The sequence below is a fragment of the Aythya marila genome (assembly GCF_965140915.1).
Source record: "Aythya marila genome assembly, chromosome: Z".
NCBI classification, from domain to species: Eukaryota; Metazoa; Chordata; class Aves; order Anseriformes; family Anatidae; genus Aythya; species Aythya marila.
Genome location: NC_139080.1, coordinates 61,269,166 through 61,289,397, shown reverse-complemented (window position 1 = coordinate 61,289,397; position 20,232 = coordinate 61,269,166). Strand labels below are relative to the sequence as shown.

The following is a 20,232-nucleotide window of genomic DNA, read 5'->3' as shown; positions in this document are numbered from 1 at the left end:
ACACCGAATGACAGAATAGTTGAGGTTGAAAAGGATTTCTAGAGAGTATTTGCTCCAACAACCTGCGTAAGCAAGGCCACCCAGAACAGGTTGCCCAGGACCATGTCCAGGTGACTTCTGAGATTCCCCAAGAAAGGAGACTCCACAGCCTCTCTGGGCAACCTGTGCCAGTGCTCCATCATCCACATAATGAAGAAATACTTCCTGATGTTTAAACAGAGCTTCCTGTGCTCCAGATTTTACTAATTGCCTCTTGTCCTGGCACTATGCAACACTGAAAAGAGCCAGGATCTTTGCACTCTCCCTTCATGTATTCCTATGTACTGGAGAAATTTCCCCATGAACCTCCTCCTCTTCAGGCTGAACAGTCTCAGCTTCCTCAGCCTTTCCTCATGGAAGAAATGCTGCTGTAGAACAGAACCACAAAGCCAGGAGAAGAGAACTATGTGATGTCATTATCAAACCCCCTCTGAATTTTTTCATTTTCACAGCTGTTCCTTTTGGTCACCATGCCAAATCAATCCAAGTAAGTCAACAAAGAATTTTCTCAAAAGGTACTGGACTTTTGGTTGAGTAGGACTGAGACAATTTGCTTTGTCCTCCTCAAGTCTTTGTGGGAATTGAGAATGACTGCTGTAAACGTACAGTGTGGCTGATGGCATTTAACTGGTGTCGTCAAAAAAAAAAAAAAAAAAAAAAAAAAGACCTTCACTGCCTTCACTGTCATCTGGAACTGCTTATTTTCTTTCAGCAGGGTTTTTTACTGCTGTAATCTTTGAAGATCTTTTCAGCTATTAAATTTCAAATTGGCTAAAGCATTAATATCCTCCATTTTCTATAGAACTTTCTGATCCAGCATAATCAGGTTGCTGATTCCGTCTTTAATGTGACTTGACAGACTGGTTGTTTTATGGCTGTTTCTCAATTTTGTCCAACAAAGTCCAACAAAGAATTCATCTTTGCTTACAGGTCATCTTTTTACCTTTTCTAGAAATATTCCAGTTGTCTTTGTTTCAAAAATAGCTTACCTACTTTCAGTATCTTAGAAGATGGCAGATCCTACTAGTTTTAGGCATTCTGCTTACAATAATATGTGTGTAATTCCTATCACATAATTTTGTTCTCAGTACATTATTGCTTGATTTTTACAATAGTACAAGACAACTGCTGTGCAGAGAAATATTTGGAATTGACTCATGGTATGTACCAAAAAATTCAAAACTTGCAAACAAACTTTGGTTTCACTCTTTTCTTGATGTCCCTCCTGTAAAAAGACTATGGTTTAAAGAGATTAAAGGCAAAAATTCTAATTTCTGGAAAATGAATTGGGCTGTTGTACTGGGTTTATGTGGCAAGGTTGTGGTAGCAGGGGGCTGCAGGGGAGGCCTCTGTGAGCAGAGTCCAGCAGCTGCCCCATGTCAGAGCAGAGCCAGCTCCAGCTGCTCCAAAAGGGACCTGCTGCTGGCCAGAGCTGAGCAAGGGAGTGATGCTGGGTGGGCCTCTGGGAGAGCAGAGGTAAGGGAGGGGAAAAAAATGCTATGGAACAGCAGCTGGGAGAGCAAGGAGTAAAACATCCCTGCAGACCCCATGTGAGTGCAGCAGGAGGGCAGGAGGTGCTGCAGGCAGGCAGCAGCAGTTCCCCTGTGGGCTGTGCAGGGAGAGGCCCCTGGTGGAGCAGGCTGTCCCCCTGCAGCCCATGGGTCCCACATGGAGCAGATCTCCACGCTGCAGCCCCCCCATGGGTGGAGGAGCCCCCGGTGGAGCAGGTGGATGTGGCCTGGAGGAGGCTGCGGCCCATGGAGAGCCCCCGCAGGAGCAGGCCCCGGGCCGGAGCTGCAGCCCGTGGAGAGGAGCCCACGCAGGAGCAGGGGGTCTGGGGGGAGCTGCCCCCACCCGTGGGGGACCCATGCTGGAGCAGTTTGCTCCTGGGGGATGGATGGATGGATGGACGCCGTGGGACGGAGCCATGTGGAAGCAGTGCTTGAAGAGCTGCTGCCTGTGGGCGGCCCCCGCAGGCTCAGTTCAGGAAATTCTTGCCCAGCTGGGTAAAACCACCACAGCTGCATCTCAGTCTTTCTAAGAAGATTTGTATACACAAGTTACATGAACTGGATTTTTTTCCAAACAAGCTGTATCTCTTTGATCATGCCTACCTGCTTCTGCAAAATAGAAGATACGAAACATGTGATAAGGACTCAAAGAGAAAGCAACACGTACCAAAGAAATCCCTCTTTGTCAGTCGCTGATGTGAGCAGGTTGACCTTAAAGGGTCCCTGGTGCCCAAATCCCTAACATTGGGCATCACCACAAGGTCTGCAGTTGAAGGTTTCACAGAATCATAGAATCACAGAATCATTAAGGTTGGAAAAGACCTCTAGGATCATCTGGTCCAACCATCTCTCTACCACCGATGTCATCCCCTAACCCATGTCCCTAAGCACCAGGTCCAACCTTTCCTTAAACACCCTCAGGGATGGTGACTCCACCACCTCCCTGGGCTACCTGTTCCAATGCCTGACTGCTCTTTCTGAGATGAAATGTCTCCTAATTTCCAACCTTAACCTTCCCTGGTGCAACTTGAGGCCATTCCCTCTTGCCCTATCGTTAGTTAAAATCATCAGATCGTTTAATAGCATATGACTTCTGGAAGGAAATAAGTAAACTTTGGTAATAACTGATAGGTCATTGTGTATAACTGATAGCTGCTCAAATGAAAGTTTCATCATGTTAAGTAAATCTTTGATGAGATTTGAGATCTACCTATGTGAACTCAGCAGTCTGTCTTGATGAGAAACAGTGATTTCTGGATCCCTGATCACACACAATTCTGGCTTATTAAAGCATAGATTATTTTCTTTTTGGAAATGGGAAAGAAATGGAGGAGAAAAAGAGAGAATGGAGCTATTCAAGAGAGTTCTTAGATGGAGGAAGAAAAATGTATGTTCTTGAAAAGTACAGTAGTAGCAATGTGAGCCAGCTGTGGCAAGTAAGGCACACACCTCACATGCATGCTCACTGATGTATATCAAAATTGTGTGATTCTTAAGACCTAGCTGAGTGTCAAAATTCTGCACACCTCAAGCTATGGTAGCCAGTGCAGCCAGTCTGAATTCAGACAGCTCTGTAAAGTGCACTGTAAAGAGCTGAAAGGTGGTATACTTGATAAAGCTTGCAGAAGCAGATCTTTTGAGCAGAGTTTGGCCCCATTGCAATTCTCGGTGCATCTTACCAAATAGTCATTGAGGAACAGATAAGGTTTCACCCAAGATGACTGATTGCCATTGTCGTAAGCTTGGAAAAAATCCATGAACTTGGATAAAATCTATGAACAGCTTATGCATAGGTAAGTGTTCAAGTGACTCAAATCTTGTTTAAAACGTAAAACATCAACAACTGTTTGGGACAAACACAACCTTGTAGTTGTCCAGTCACAGCTGTAGGGAATGTATTTTCTTCCCCATGGTATCAAACACTTTGGCAACTCAGCTCACCTTGACTGACTGCTGTGCTATGTTGTTGTTAGAAAATACAGCATGTTATCAAAAAGTCATCCAGGTTCAGATACCAACATTGCACACTAAAACAAGGTAGCCATAGAAAATGATATTTTGCCATATTACACAAGGATACCCCAATGAAGTGGCTAGAGCTGCTGAAGCAATCTCCTTTAGAACATTTGTAAGATACATACAGATTCTGAATGATCTCAATAAAGTTAAAGAAAAGAGAAAAAAAATAAAATCACCTTCGATTCAAGAAAATGGACTTTGAGAGGGGACTTCAGGAGAAATACTGATTTTATAATGAACAGCATCAGGCATATTGGGAGCACTAACCTTCTGAGAACACTAAAAAATATTTTAAAGATTATCCCAAGGAAGATGTGCCTGTGTCAAGAAAAAATCTGGCAATGCTGAGTGTTAGAAACAGAAAAGGAGGCAAAGGCAGCATACATCTCTTCTGTGAGAGAAACATGGTTGGTGTGTCTGAAGAAATGCCACTGTTACCTTTCCAGAGCATATGAATGAGACCACCACTGATGAAATCACCAGGTTATCTTTCATTTTCACTGTTTTCCCTGTGGTTGAGCCCCCGACCTAGAGGCTGTCATTTCAGAGGTAGATAAAAATTGAGCTATAGTTTACCCTATCAATTCTTCAAAGTCTGGCTTCTCTAATAGAGAAAAAAATATACCAAGCCTTTCTTTAAATTGCCTAGACTTATCAGAAGACATGTGCCTACACTGGAATTCTGATGGTTCTCAAGATATTTCTGCAGTGAAGCCACTCATAATGGAAGCAGTCTGAAAAAGCGTCTGGCCCAGCTGGCAAAACTGCCGTGTCCTATTCTCCAGCACATGCACGTATGCTCCAGTTTGAGCCTCAGCAGGGGCATGTAGGACAGAAGTCCAAGTCCTAGGCTTTCCTTCCTGAAGGAAAGGCACAGTCTAAAAGTTAAGTGAAACAGGCTTCATACTGATACACCTTAGATCCAGAAAGAAAGCTGCAATAGATCCAAGGCAACAGTCCCTACACATAGAATTTGTCAGGGATTTGTTTCTACCCAAGCAGTAAAGGCTACATGCAAGACCACTCCAGAGCACAATCTTCTTGCTCTATTAGAGCAAAGTTCAGGACAGCACACTGGTCAACAATTTGGCCAGACTATAGTACTTCACAGGTCATGATTTGAGAGGAACTGAGGTACATGCCTGCATGATGGTGTGGTGGGAACAGTTCTGCTAAGGCAGGCAGGCATTGCTGGGATTAAAAAAAAAAAAAAAGTCTTCAGTTTAGTCACACACATAATATGAATGGATTCATAGACTGACTGTCAAAAGACATCCCTTAGCAGGTAGCAGAAAGAATATGTTATGTGGAGAATCTGAAGCTCTGAAATGTGTCGCTGTCTTTACAGTTCAAACATCAAAAGTTTACATTCACTAAGGAAATACTTTATTTAATCTTTTTCTCATTACCCTCAGTGTTGTTAAATAATTTATATAAAAGACAGACCGTAATGTAAGTAACACATTATTGCTACTACATAGAAATGCTGGCAGACAAAAGCTAGAGATGCAATATGCGCTGTAGGTATTGATTAGTCCAAAAAAATCTGTGTATTAAAAGACTGTCAGATTCCCAATTTGAGATTATAATTTACAGAAACATCGGAGACATACTTTGTGCTAGTAAGAACTCTGCCAGAAAATCTTAACATTTCTCCAGTAGGAACAAATTTTATTTTCAAACACAAATTAAACTTTTTTGCATATTCCTTCTTTCAGAAGACAAATTCAATGCCTTTGGCTGATTTTTTTTTTTTTTTTGCAAATTCTTAAAGATGTTATTCTTAAACGTATATAAACACTTATGACAGTTGTTATCCTTCAATAAATAGGACAACAAATTGAATCTACATTAATTTTACATTTTCTCATATATACATCACGAGTCAGATAATCTGTTAAGTGTGAACAAACAATGTGTTTTAGTGTCCACAGATGTACACTAAAGAGAGATGTTGCATCTGTTATTTTAAAACTTGATGTACTCAGGAATACATCAAATACAGTAAATGTTTTTTTTTCAAGAATTAGCAGATTTTATATGTAACTGGAATGCATTCCATCCAGACAGTCAAGCTGATATTACTGATTCTAGGGTAGGACGACCTTAAAAAAGTGGTGTGGCGTATCAGATTGGATCCATACCCATTACTACCTGACAGACAGACAAGTATGTTATAAAAGTATATAATACTATACTTTTATTCTTTATCTTGAAATATCAACTCCAAAATTACGGGTACTTATGTGGTACCTATATATGTATACTTTTACGTTTATAGCTAAGACTATCCAGTCCAGCATCAAACAGTTTCAGGCACAGACTGCAACTTTTACTCAATGCAAAGTTTCTTTTGTGAACGAAAAAGTGCCCACCCTTCTCCCTGTCGACACACATGCTTAGGTCTCTGAATTTAACATCTACCTGTGAAGTAGTCGAGTTATGACAGCTTTTATTTTGTTTTTGAACTGGTTACAGAAAAGGAAATAATGACACTGAACACATCTCACAATAACATTATCTTTTATTAGATCTTATTTTACATATCCCCATAAGATATAAAATCTTCCGTGAGAAAATATCAAAAGCCTTCAATTTAAATCAGTTGTTTCAGACAGTATGAGCAGGTAAAAACAAAGATTTAATAGGAATGTAAAAAATAAAAATTAAAAACAAACAAACAAACAAACAAAAAAAACCAGTACAGGTATAACTACCATGGAAAGCAATTACAAGGTTTTAAGCCATTTTTTTATACAGCGGTGTCTTTAAAAACCATACTGGTTGAAAGTAAGGATGCTTGGTTCTCTTAACCAGTAGTTTTAAAACCAGCAGATAAAAAATAGAAAGAAAAAAAATATATATGTATACATAAAACCAAATTAGATGGTGAATATGTCAAAAAACAATAATTTCACTGAAATATCCAATATAATAAAAAAACTTTGAAAACATCATTAGCCATATTCTAAAGTAATATTTATTTTCAGTCTTTGGAGTTTTGACACAGTTAAGGATTTCTAGAAATAATCCCAAATTGAAGGCTGTTCTGTTGCTACAGAAAACAAATGCAAAAAAAGGAACATAGACTAAATCTGCTGGTTAAGAAAGATTCAGGCATCATGATTGTACAGCTGATGATAAAAGAAAAAGGTACAATGCTATATGAATTACATTTTTGGAAGCAATTCCAACAGGCAAAATACTTTATTGCATCAAAATTTTACGTTTCTGCGTAACAAAACTTGAAATAGTATTTTGAAAGCTCTCTTGCACAGAACACACAAAGTCTCTGAAGCACTTTAATGCTGAAGATGCAATAAAATAAACGTTATGAGACCCTTCTGCTGGCAAGTTTACCAAGCTTTGAGTTCCAACAACAACAACAAAAAGTATTTTCAATTACTATAGCTAAGAAAACTTACAGTACATGTTTATTGCATGAAAACATCCATTTAGTGGATCCATCTGATTCTTCCATTTGTGGTTAGTGGTTCTTACGTTTTTATATAACTTGCACCAGATTCTGCTAAGTATTCCATTAACTACAAAACATACAGTAGATTGAATCAAATAGGGAAATCTACGCAATCCTGACAGAAATCCAACCCGTGACAATGCATGAAACTAAAATTTCACTTTCATTTTCTTTTAAGATAGCCTGTAGCTACAAGATATAATTTGATACATCGTGGAACAATAATGATGAAATTAAATACAGTAGGTATTATTAGAGTTAGAAAATAGCACACCTTTTTATCAGTTACAATGACTTTCCATGCAATAGTATTGAAGATAAGCAATGATATTTGGAAAGCATAAACAACAGATGGAAATAAGAAGTGTGAAGATAAATGAAGACTAGTAAATGGAATCATACTCAAGTGCATGTTTATATGTATTAACTGTAAACAGCAGCTCTACTTAGGGAATATTTTTCACACTTGAATGGCTTCAGCACTAAATATGTATTACGTAACGTGAAAACAAAGCAAAAAGTAAGACTCCATTTTTCAGTAAATGAACATGTGAACACTGGCAATGTAACTGAGGTTGCAAGTTTGAAAAATTAATATAGGCACATGATTCTGAATGCACAGGTCACACAGTCTGTGTGACAGGCAAGCACATGTTTTGATGGGTTTGCAAACTATGTCTTGCTTACTATCAACTCTCTGCATCAAGTTGCATTTTCCTTGAAAGCAACTGAATTTAGATTTTACAGTAATTTTTTTTTCATGTTATGACATCATTTTAATACATTCAAATAGTCAAAATGTTCAGAATAAGATAGTACAAACTTGGTGCAGGAGGACATAGATCAGAGTGCGGCCAGCATTGTCAAATAGGAGATACACAGCTTAAGTATTATATAAACTACCTTTCCCCAAAAAACATTAACATAGACACCAAAATTGTAACAAGACATATCAAAAAATAAGGCACATTTATCTTGATATGGTAATCTTGAAATAGAAAACTCATTTCAGAGAACATCAATATCTAAATGAGTTTTATAAAAAATCCTGTATTCATGATAAGTATGGACATTTCTCATCATGTATGATAATGGAGTAATTGCACATATCCCAGTGTGTCAAGTAACAAAATGGGAGTTTTATTAAACATTTCCATTGCAAAATTATTTTGTAGGTTCATGTTTTTCTATTTACATAATTCAGGTGAACGGTAGAAATATTAAAATCTACCATCACTTGTCACAAGTACTGCAGGCTTTCATTTTACCACAATTAAAGATCCCCTTTTTGTTGAATGAATTGAAATTAATTGTGGAATAAATTGAGATTATTGTTATTTTGTATAAATGATTGCAAGTTTTTGGACATTAGCTACTACACAAGAACATTTTATTCCATTTGTTTCCAGGCTGTATCTGGGCTTTCTACTCAGTATTATTTCTACATAAATTTATCAACAATCAGCAAAGAAGGCTGTTTAAAATCCAATACCCTTCTTAGGAAAATTAAAACACCAGAAACATCATTAGTTAGCATTTAACCTGAGATTTAATCTGTTGAGAGGTTAACATCCTTAGAAATTTCTTCACTTGTTGCATTAACTTATACTGATGTTGGTATTTTATGGAAAAAAAAAAAAAAAAAAGAAAAAAAAAAAAGAGGTTGCTTGCAACATGGCTTTTCACTGTGTTGATCAAAAAAATTAGAGAATGCATGTTTTTCTCACAGTATCCAGAAGCTGGAATAACAATAATGTGCTTCTTATTGCACGTGAAACTCTGAGAAGACATACTTGCAGATTCCTCTTCTCTATCTGAGTATTAAAACCAGATTTCATCTTAGTCGAACCCGGAATGTATTTATCTCCATAGAACTCATATTTACTTCACTTATATTTCTGGCATCTGGAGGTGAATGCATCAAAGATAAAGATGCAGGTGTAAGACTTTCCACACTGAATTTGTTAAAGAGTTTATGCACCTTTACCTGGAGGAAAAAAAAAAAAAGAAAAAAGAAAAAGAAAATTGAGTATGTACCTTAAAATTGACTACAATTTAATCTCTAACATCCTGGTTAGATACTTTTCAAAGTTATCAGCATAACAATTCTTGCACCAAAACCACCAAACATTTCTAAGAACAATGCTTAAGATACTATACACTAGATTAAACCTTTTTAGGTAGTTTGCTTCCACATTTCAAATCAGGTAAGCTAAATCAATATATTAAAAAAGTGATCAGAAATATTCGAAGTTCTCTTTGTTTCTATAAAAAAAAAATATCAGCTACTCTTCTGTTTTAAGAAAATCCAAAATCTATTCAAAGATTTGATGATGCATTGGGTTTACGTGGCAAGGTTTTGGTAGTGGGGACTGCAGGGGAGGCCTCTGTGAGCTGAGCCCAGCAGCTGCCCCATGTCAGAGCAGAGCCAGCTCCAGCTGCTCCAAAAGGGACCTGCTGCTGGCCAGAGCCAAAGATCAGTGCAGCAGGAGGTGCTGCAGGCAGGCAGCAGCAGTTCCCCTGCGGGCTGTGCAGGGAGAGGCCCCTGGTGGAGCAGGCTGTCCCCCTGCAGCCCATGGGTCCCACATGGAGCAGATCTCCACAGAGTGACCGTGAGGGAGAGGCAGAGACAAAGCGTCAGGGACTGACTGCAGCCCCCATTTCCTTTTCCCCTGTGCTGCTTGGGGGGGAGGACATAGGACAGGTTGGATGGGGAAAAGGTCTTTTTAGTTTTTTTTTTTTTTTTTTTTTTGTAGTTTCTCACTTTTTTACCTTGTTAGTAATAGGTAATACATTACATTAGTCTCTCTATGGTGAGTCTATTTTGCCTGTGATTGTGATTGCTGAGTGATCTCCCTGTCCTTATCTCAACCCTTGGGCACTTTCCATCATACTTTCTCCCCCTTTCCCTTTGAGGAGGGGGAGTGAGAGAGCCATTGTGGTGGAGCTCAGCTGTCTAGCTGAGTAAAACCACACAGATGACAAAAATTCTATAGATTTATAACTACCCAGTCTACTGTCTGTAACACAAGAGTTATATTATTTACATTTCATAATTTACATTTCATAATTTTTCACACCAATTCAATAGCAATTGCAAACCACTTAGATATTTGTAATGGTGTAGGTCATGTAAGGGAGCATTGGAAGACAAAGGACATGCTGTAATAAACAGTTTTCAAAGTAGCAATCACACAATTTACAGATGTTAACTAACACTATTCAGAAGAATACACTTCAGAATATGTAATTTGACTATTTCTTTGGTAAAGTTGTTTATACTACACTATTCAAAAACTATTTGAGAAATTTTATTGTATGACATTATAGGACATTTACGGGAAGTTAATAAGGCTACAGCTGATGTAGAAGTTAACTTGCAGATACATACATGGTCATTTCCCCACACCAGCAGATGCCCATCTTTACCAAACGGAAAACAGCTTTAAATTTAGCTATTATCCTGAAACTCTCGAGAAATTACTACCTTTACTTGAGTAATAATTTTACTTAAATATCAGTGTTCCTGCTATACTTGCAAAGTAAACTACCCATAAAATGCCAGTATACCTTTCCCTGAGTAGTGGAACAGAGTAGACCCAAGTCTCTGTTTGAAAATCTACAATCAAATCCTTTTCTGTGAAGAATCAGAGCAGCTTCATCAGATGGCTCAGGATCTACCTGCAAATAAGCAAAATAAAAGTTACTGAGAAAGTAGCAGAGCCAGCAAGACATTTTAGGACCTCAAAAGATTATTATTACCTTAAAGTTATGGAACCACATATGCCTTAAATAACATTCAGCTTAGACTGAACAGACATGCTTCTTTTAATGTTTATAAGATTAAATATAAAAATAATTAAATAGCAAAGTGATATTAGGTATACAAATTACTAAAGAATGTGAACTTAAGGAGTTCAGAGATCAGTAAATTCACATGTACAAGCAGACTCAGAATTTAAGAGTAGCTTTCATAGCTGTGTTAATTGGCTTCCCAGATACATTACATGGCAAAACTAAACCAAACATATGATAATTACAATAGCTAGCTTCAAATTTATTGTGACTATGTTGTATCAAGTTTACATTTTGCAAATCTGCTCCCTGAAATCTCACTCATCTTACGATGTGTGTGAAACCACACACTACTAAAAACATTAAATAATTATAGGTAAGACATACAGTGCTCTTGAGCCTCAGTAGACAACAAAGTAATCCACAATCTCAACTTTCTAGTTTGAACCAAACAATTAAAATCACTTAGGACAAATGGTCACAAGAATAGAGTATAAATGCCACAAGTCAGAATCTTTTTTAGACGTGCTTCAGAAAACAAAGTCATATTCCTAGAGCATGGGAAGATTCCCCCATGGCTGGGAAGTTTCAATTGCTACAGATTTTTTCCTTTTATTTTACACTATCATGTAAAAAAAAAATATGAGAATGTACAATGAGAGTAACAGAAATTTTTCTTCACATTACAGATGAATATGCATGCAAGCTATTTTCATAGCACATACATGAATGGCCCATGATGAGATGTCCTATATACTGTCACAAGCTGTTAGCATTCAACATTTGCATTTGCCTTCAACATTGTTTTCTCTCATTTATTTTATTTATTTTGTTGTACTTTTTTTTTCATTCTTCAACTCTTCATCTTACTAAATACTCAATAAGGTTGTAACATCATCAAAAGATCTCCAATTATGCCAGCTCTTTATTTTTTTCTTTTTAAAATTAATTTATTTCCATTGTACTTGAATTTTGTGATGATGCTTTTTCCCAATAATCACTGTCATGAGTTAAATTCTTTTCTGCTACTTCAATGAGTATCTAATGCTTTGGAGAATCCTATGCTGATAAGTACTGTACTTGAGGTAATCCCAAGTATACATGTAAATACAGGCTTGGCAGAGAATGTCCTGAAAGTATCCCTGATGAGAAGGACCTTGGGGTGTTGATTGATGAGAAGCTCAACGTGAGCCATCAATGTGCGCTTGCAGCGCAGAAACCCAACCATATCCTACCTGCGCTGCATCAAAACAGCATGGCCAGCAGCATGAGGAAGGTGTTTCTCCCTGTCTACTCTGCTCTCATGAGACCCCAGCTGAAGTACTGTGTTCAGCTCTGGGGCCCCAGCACAAGAAGGACATGGAAGTATTAGAACAAGTCCAGATGAGGGACACAAAGATGATCAAGAGGCTGGAGCACCTCTCCGTATGAAGATAGGCTGAGGGAGTTGGGGTTCAGCCTTGGGTAAGAGAAGGCTCCAGGGGACATCTTATAGCAGAGCCTTCGAGTACCTAAAGAGGGCCTACAGGAAAGCTAAGGTAGGACTCTTTGTCAGAGTGTAGTGAAAGGACAAGGAGTTAATGGTTTTAAACTACAAAAGACTGGATATAAATTAGATATTAGGAAGACGTTCTTTATTTTGAGGGTAGTGAGGGACTGGAGAAGGCAAGACTCTGGGAAGACCTTATAGCGGCCTTCCAGTACCTAAAGGGAGCCTACAGGAAAGCTGGGGAGGGACTCTGTGTCAGTGAGTGTGGTAATAGGACAAAGGCTAACGGCTTTAAACTAAAAGAGGGTAGATTTAGATTAGATACTAGGAAGAAATTCTTCACTGTAAGGGTGGTGAAGCACTGGCACAGGTTGCCCAGAGAAGCTGTGGATGCCCCATCCCTGGAGGTGTTCAAGGCCAGGCTGGATGGGGCTTTGGGCAACCTGGCCTGGTGGGAGGTGTCCCTGCCCATGGCAGGGGTTTGGAACTGGATGGTCTTGAAGGTCCCTTCCAATCCAAATCATTCTATGACTCTATGATTATTCTTTTTTTGATTTTTAACTCTTGGAGGTGTAATAAACAAAAGGTATCATTAGATTAAGGCTTCAGTTCCAAACCAAGTTTCTCCTAATAAAGTACATCTCGGAACAGCCTGAACCAGCTTCTTTAAACCACAGTATGTCACTGCTTCATAGTATAACAAATTCACATTACTAAATACTCATTCAGATGATAAAAAATGGAAAACTGATAAACTTAAATGGAAGTTTCCTTAGAAGACACTTAAAATAGCAAAAATTTACTCATGTTATTTGGACTTGAAATTAGATATTTTGCAGTAAAACATTTGCATAGTTTACAAAGCCTGAACAAATCTCAGTTTGATAAGATTTTCATAAATAGCTTACTTATAACCACCTAAAATCCTGTTCTTAATTAATGCATGGTATCTACAGTCAGACAATTTAAATAGGTTTAATATGTGTAATATATCCTTGGTAGTTGAAAAAGTTCTTATATTGTTTATTGGAACTTCCTATATTAAGTTAATAATAATGACACCAAAAAAATTATTTTCAGTCTCCAACTCTAATTCCCAACTTCTTCACTGTCACTGATGTGGCAAAACGTTTGCACTTAGAAGTAGACATTTTTATGCACACAAAGTATTATTATCTGCCTAAACATCAGATTAGAGAAATATTAAAATTCATGCTGCAAAAGCTTGACTTTCAATGGGGTAAATTGATGTTAAAAATGACAAGAGAGTAATGAATATCAACACTTTCTCTGTATCTCGTAGAATTACCTTTTTGTCATCTGCATAACAAACGCATTTCAAATGATGGCATGAATATTTCATCTCTTAAGTTTTTAAAATTAAATATTATCTTAATTAAGATTCAAAATGTTTACAACACAAAGGTAATAAACAATTAATGACACTTTCAGAAAGTGAGTTCTGCCAAGTGTAAACACCTATGGTATAGCAGACAACCTTTTAGACTTCCCAGGACTTTAACATGCAGATAGCATCCAACTGTAAACAAAAAAATTAAAAAAGAAGAAGCAAACAACACACCTAAGCTGTGCTAATCTGTCTTAAGACTGAGCAAGCTGCCACAGTCTCCACATCTACTATAACTTATCTCTTCTTCTATCATCGCTAGGTAAATTATATTAGGTCTATGAATGCCTAAGGGAACATCTGAGCAACGATGAACCCAATTTATGTCACGTATACCTTCTAAACATGACTATGCCATCTGCATGAAAACCTGTAACACATTTCTCAAATTTTAGCAAACAGAAATATCTTTAGTCTTGTGAAGCTTCACATTGTTATGAAGACAAAAATTCCCTAACTACCATACTATCAAATCTCTGACTGCCTTTCTTGGAAGAGCTGTCAAAGCTTGATTTGATTTTGATCTCTGAGAAGTAAAATGCTGTCCTCATATCAGGCTGCTAGCAGGAAAAAAAAATTAAAAATCCTAAGCTTCCTTATAAACAGTATCCCAAGGCAATGCTGCTAAAATTTGGATGAGAGAGAAAAAAACATTTTAACATTTTTTATCTGATACTGTAAGCTAACAGGCATGCATCACAAAGTTCAAATAACATGAGAAAAATATGCACTTATATTCAGTATAAATGGACAAATGCAATCAGTTTTTAAGTCTTGAGGTCCTGTCTACTTACAGTAGGCAAAATCTTTGTCAAACAAACAATAAGACATTGGACTCTTCCATGACAGGATCATGTATCTTAAAACAATATTATTTTTCCCCCTCTGAGAGGAGCAGAAAACTAGAAATTCCCTTTTTCTCATTTATGCTTTAATGCATTTTCATGCATTCTAACTTCTACCTTAAATCCTAATACTTTTGTTTTGGTACCCCTTTATGTGAAATTGTAATATCACTTCTTAAAAATCAGTTTCAAGTGGGCAGTCGCATGTGGGGGAGTGGAGGGGCAGGTCTTGGATCTTGAGAAGCCTCATCTACTGGGAGATGATGGGGAGCTCTGTCTGAGGAGGGAAAGAGACCTGCCAATCTGGTGAAAAAAAAAAAAAATTAACTGAAGTTTCTGGGGAGGGGTAATGTTGATGTCAGCATTAGCAATGGCTGCCCAAGGATAGCAAAAGGAACAGGAAGAACTCCTGAAGAGCAACACAAAGGAATGCCAGCCATGTAAGTGAGTTTTATCAGGGACTCAACTTAAATGCCTCTGAGCAAATGCCTGTAGCATGGGAAATAAGCAGGGGGAACTGGAATTTTTAGCCCAGTCTCAGGGCTGTGATATCATAGACTTCATGATAGAGGCATGGCAGGATGGCTCACACAACTGAAGCACGGTGATGGATAGCTTCAGACTCTTCAGGAGAGATATGCCAGAAAGAAGAGGAGGTGGGATAGCCCTCTGCATTGAGGAAGGTTTGGACTGCATGGAGCTTAGTTACGGTGATGAAAAGGCTGAGTGTCTCTGGGTAAGTCGGGGAAAAGCCAACATGGGAGATACTGTGGTAGGAGTGTGCTACAGACCAGGATGAAGAAGCATAAGAAACATTCTGTAAGGATATAGAAGTATTGCAATTGCTAGCAGTCATTCATGAGAGACTTCAACTTCCTTGACATCTACTGGAAATACAGTATGGCAGAGAAGTAGCAAATGGAGATTCCTAGGATGTGCAGAGGATTGCTTCCTGACACAGGTAGAGAGGGAACAAACTAGGGAAGGTGCCCCGCTTGAACTGTTGTTTGTCCATAGCAAAGGCCTTGTGGGTGATGGTTGGAGGCCATCTTGGAAACAGGGATCATGAGATGATGGAGTTCTCAGCCCTTGATCATAGGTGTTCTGCAGGGATGTCAATTCAAAGGGACAATGACAGCTAGAGTTTACCTTGGCTACTACACTGAAAGACAATAAAAAAATGTTTTTATAAAGATAGAAACAAAAAAAAAAAGGGGGGGGAGGTTTAGGAGAATCTCCATCCTTTACTCAGTGTGGGGGGAAACATAGTGACAAGAGCTGAGGAAAGAGATGAGGTACTTAATGCCTTTTTTGCCTCAGTTTTCTTAGAAAGTCCACTTCTTCTCAGGGTACCCAGCTCACTGTGCTGGAAGTCAGAGACAGGGAGCACAACGAAGACCTTGTGAGCCTAGGAGAAATGGCTAGCGACCTACTAACCATTTGGATACCCAAAAATCTATAGGGCCAGAGGGGATCCACTCAAGGGTACTGAAGGAGCTGGCAGAGGTGTTTGCTGAGTCACTTTCAAAAATTTACCGTTTAGTCCTGGCTAACAAGAAAGGTCCCAGATGACTGGAGGTTGGCAAATGTCAAAGCCTTCTCCTACAGAATCACAGCCTTCTCCTATAGAAAAGGACTACTCATGGCTTGGAAGGATGAACTGTGTGGCTGGTAAAAAAAAAAAAAAAAAAAAAAAAAAAAAAAAAAAAGTGGCTGGTCTCAAAGGGTCATTGTTAATGCAGTTAAATCCTGTTAGCATCCAGTCACAAGTGATGTTCCCCAGGACTCAGTACTGGGGCCAGTTCTCTTTCATATTTTACCAACAATCTTGGTGGAGGATCAAGTGTACCCTCAGTAAGCTTGCCAAAGACACCACGTTGGGTGGGAATGTTGATAGGCTTCAGGGCAAGAAGACTTTGCAGAAGGATCTGGATAGGTTGCACCAAGGGACCAAGGCCAATTACACGACATTCAACAAAGCTAAATGCCAGGTGCCTCATAACAACCCCATGCAGCAGTACAGGCTCAGGCAAGAGCGTCTGGAAAGCTGCCCAGCAGAAAAGGACCTGGGGGTGCTGGCCAACAGCCAGCTGAACACGAGCCAGCTGTGTGTCCAGGTGGCCAAGAAGGCCAATGGCATCCTGGCCTACATCACAAATTGTGTGGCCAGTGGGACTAAGGAAGGGTTTAGTCCCCTGTACACAGCACTGCTGAGACTGCACCTCAAGTGCTGTGTTCAGTTTTGGGCCCTTCACTACAAGAAGCACGTCGAGGTGCTGGAGGGTGTGTAGAGGAGACCTACAAAGCTGGTGAAGGGACTAGAGAACGAGATGCATGAGGTGAGGGAACTGGGACTGCTTAGTCTTGAGGAGACTGAGGGGAGACCTCACTACTCTCTCTATAACTACCTGACAGGAGGTGGAAGCAGGGAGGGTGTCAGTCTCTTTTCTCAGGTGAAAAGTGATAGGACATGAGGCAACGGCCTCAACTTGTGCCAGGGGAGGAAGAATTTCTTTACGGAGAGGGTCGTTAGGTATTGGAACAGGCTGCCAAGGGTGGTGGTGGAGTCACCATCCCTGGAGATATTCAAGAAACATGTGGGTGTGGCACTTAGGAACATGGTTTATAAGTGGACTTCTAGAGTGATGTGATGGTTGGACTTGATGACCTTGAAGTCTTTTCCAACCTAAATGATTCTTTGATTCTATGACTCAACAGCTAAAGCAATATATAAATAATCTAAATTCTGGAAAAAATTGCACTGCATCAATTAGCCAGAATTATGGCATTCGTCATTCAGATTCTTGTAAGATGGGAAAAGGAAGCAGAAAGCAAGGAGAAAACTGAAAAGGTCCTTTTGGCATGCAAGACATTCTTTGCATAGCATAGTACCATTTCCGCTGTGGGGAAGAACTGTTCCGTACCTATAATGATAGTGCCTCTATCTTATGAATACTAATAATTTTCACTTTGAAGTGCACAGCATAATGCTGTGAACTTGGGAGCCGTCAGTCAAGTAACCATTGAACTACACTGTGGTGGACAGGGAAAAAGCATAGCCTCTAAAAATCTTCTGCCAACTGGGATAATATGGCTGGAATAGCACAGATAAAGTAGTAAAATTCATCTATGAGTAATATTGAACAAAATGGTTGATGCAGAGCCAGTCTTCCATTTCACGGGTTTCATTACCAAATTATACAAACATGGGGAAGAAATTTAGGCCCCAAAGTGGAAAAGTTGTCATGTTCATGAAGGTCTGTACCAGACCTGATGTGCTGAAGAAAAAAGGCAGTGCCGAACTGGCTGAGGAAAATGAAAAGATTTTACAGCAAAGTGTGGAACATACACTTCACATAATGATTTAATTCAGTATGAAGCTTCTTCCTAACTCTTCAAAGACATAAGACCCACAGAATGAAGAGTTAGTTCACTTTGAAATTCAAAATAAGAAACAGTCAGAGCTGAAGGAGTTCATATGACATTGAACTACTAACAAAGTGTGAGAAGTGAACTGATTGTTTAAGTTCTAAAATAAAGAATGAAAATGAAAATGATGAACTGTGTAACTGATACATTTACAGTAATTAATGGAAAGTTTTGCAAATATTCTGAATATGATTTGAGGTCATTATTGATGAGCAGTTTTACCTCAGCCACCATAGAGGCTCCAAGGGAGCAGGGACAACTGTAGTCTGTAAGTATCTAAGTGTGGCAGAATTAAAAAGGAATTTCATCTATGGTAACACCACTGGTGAGAAATACTGAGATACGGCGTGAAGTTTAGACGCCCACATTTTAAAAGGTGTTGAAAAAGCTGAAAAGAATTTTTACAAGGCCTGGTGGAAGTAGGAGGGACAAAGCACTTCCTCTGTGGCTTACCAAACAGAAAAATTATATATGATGTTTACAATTGTGTAAGTTCTTTTGCAGAGAAAAACAAAAACAACAGCAAAAAGATATGGAACAGGTTTGGGTTTGATTTTTAGACATACCAGAGAACAGTTTCACAGGAACCATAGAATATAAGCTGTTGTTAGCATAATTAAAATAGGTCTTATACTGAAGCTTAAAAATACTGTAAGAATTTATTCCAGTGGGTGCTATAATATGGCTATTTTTTGTTAAGCCTACCAAATGGAATCAGAGGGATTTTAAACAACATGCTTTATTAAAAGCAATAATGATTGTACCCAAAGTTTACTAACCTTAACAAAAACTAGTAATTACTATACAATTTATCAAATAAGAACTTTATAAATTACTTTCCTAGAATAAAGTATTTGATTGGACTATATTAAAAAGTTTGCTTGTTAAAAGATCCTTTTGACCTTACCTTTGACTGGATTGTCCTCAGATTAACTATATGAATGTCACAAGGCATAGATGACATGAGTGGAGAAAAAGTATTCAGCATCTCCGGGACACCTGAATCTGCATATGTTGTCATCACAATTACAGGATGATTTAAGAAAGACGAAGTCATATGGCTAAGAAGCGAGGGAAAACTGACTGATGCCTTCTCTTCATTCTGCAAAACACGAGACAAAATATTTTCAAGATCAAGTTACTATACCAACATGTCTAAAATTCTAAATAATTTCCTTTACATATGAATCCACTAATTTAACAGAAAATTTTATAGATTATCTGTTTAATTACTTTTGGAAATTTCTGACTATCCACAAATTCTCTTTTTTCTAATATTAGGAAACCCTCATGATTTACAAGTATTAGTACATCTTTCAAAATGATAATTAAGGTATCTCTTTTTACACAATTGTGCAGTCTTTCAAGTTAGCTCTTCATAAACAACACAGTTTAGAGAAACAAGCAAGTTACTACTCTAGTAACTTACTCTATATGTTTCAGTATTTACCTGAATACTGACAGCAAGCTAGTCTTCTGCAGGCTTCTTTTATTACATTATTTTTCTATCCTATATTTCTTATTTTTTCTTCCTTTTTCAGATTCATCTAACCTGTATCCTACCTCCCTCTTTCTTTTTAGATCTAAAAAAGAAAAAACTGCACCCCCCCCCTTTTTTTTTGGGGGGGGGGGGGGTAGGGGCGGGGGGGAAAGGGGGGTTAGGTGTAGAGTATTGCAACTATCATCTTTGCCTTGGTGGCAATAAAAAAGAATTCACATTCAGCAGTTTCATTTCAGCATCACACCAGCAGGAACTGAAAGAACTCCATCCACAGTTTTTACAAAGTTTTACTTGGAGTGCTTCGAACATGGCTGCAGAAACTGTGTCACAAGCCCTGAAACGATTAAGTCTTCACGTTCACTGCAGTAATTCAAAGCTTCACAGAAGCCAGAAAAGAAAACAAAGAAACTTTACAAGGCACTTTCAGTTTTAGAATGTTAGGAAAACCAAGGTAGAAACATGAAAAATTGCTTTTGCACTTATTTTTCTTCACATACTTCATCAGACAAATCCCTACTTATTTGTAGTTAGACAGGTGATTTTTAGTGAAAACTCTGAAGAAAGTTTACCAACAATACAGCATCCTAAACTTTGTGATCTTAAATTTGCATTTTATGGTAGGTTGAAAACATGGAAATAATAAATGTGAGACACTTAAAGCAAAGGGGGGGAAGTATTTATCAGTTTGTAATGAACAACCATAATAGTAATTCCTGTT

The 20,232-nt window shown here is 38.4% G+C and overlaps 1 protein-coding gene across 1 annotated transcript in view; it reads right to left on the bottom strand.

Annotated features, from left to right (window-relative positions):
• Positions 1 to 6,081: 6,081 nt before the first annotated feature.
• Positions 6,082 to 20,232, bottom strand: part of MAN2A1 (mannosidase alpha class 2A member 1) — a 131,850-nt gene continuing 117,699 nt past the window's right edge. Inside the window, exons 20-22 of the mRNA XM_082783086.1 lie at positions 18,921 to 19,115; positions 10,618 to 10,728; positions 6,082 to 9,034 (exon numbers count right to left, since the gene is read on the bottom strand). Of these exons, the coding sequence (XP_082639212.1) occupies positions 8,882 to 9,034; positions 10,618 to 10,728; positions 18,921 to 19,115 (459 nt within the window). The 3' untranslated portion in view covers positions 6,082 to 8,881. The remainder of the gene's footprint in view (positions 9,035 to 10,617; positions 10,729 to 18,920; positions 19,116 to 20,232) is intronic.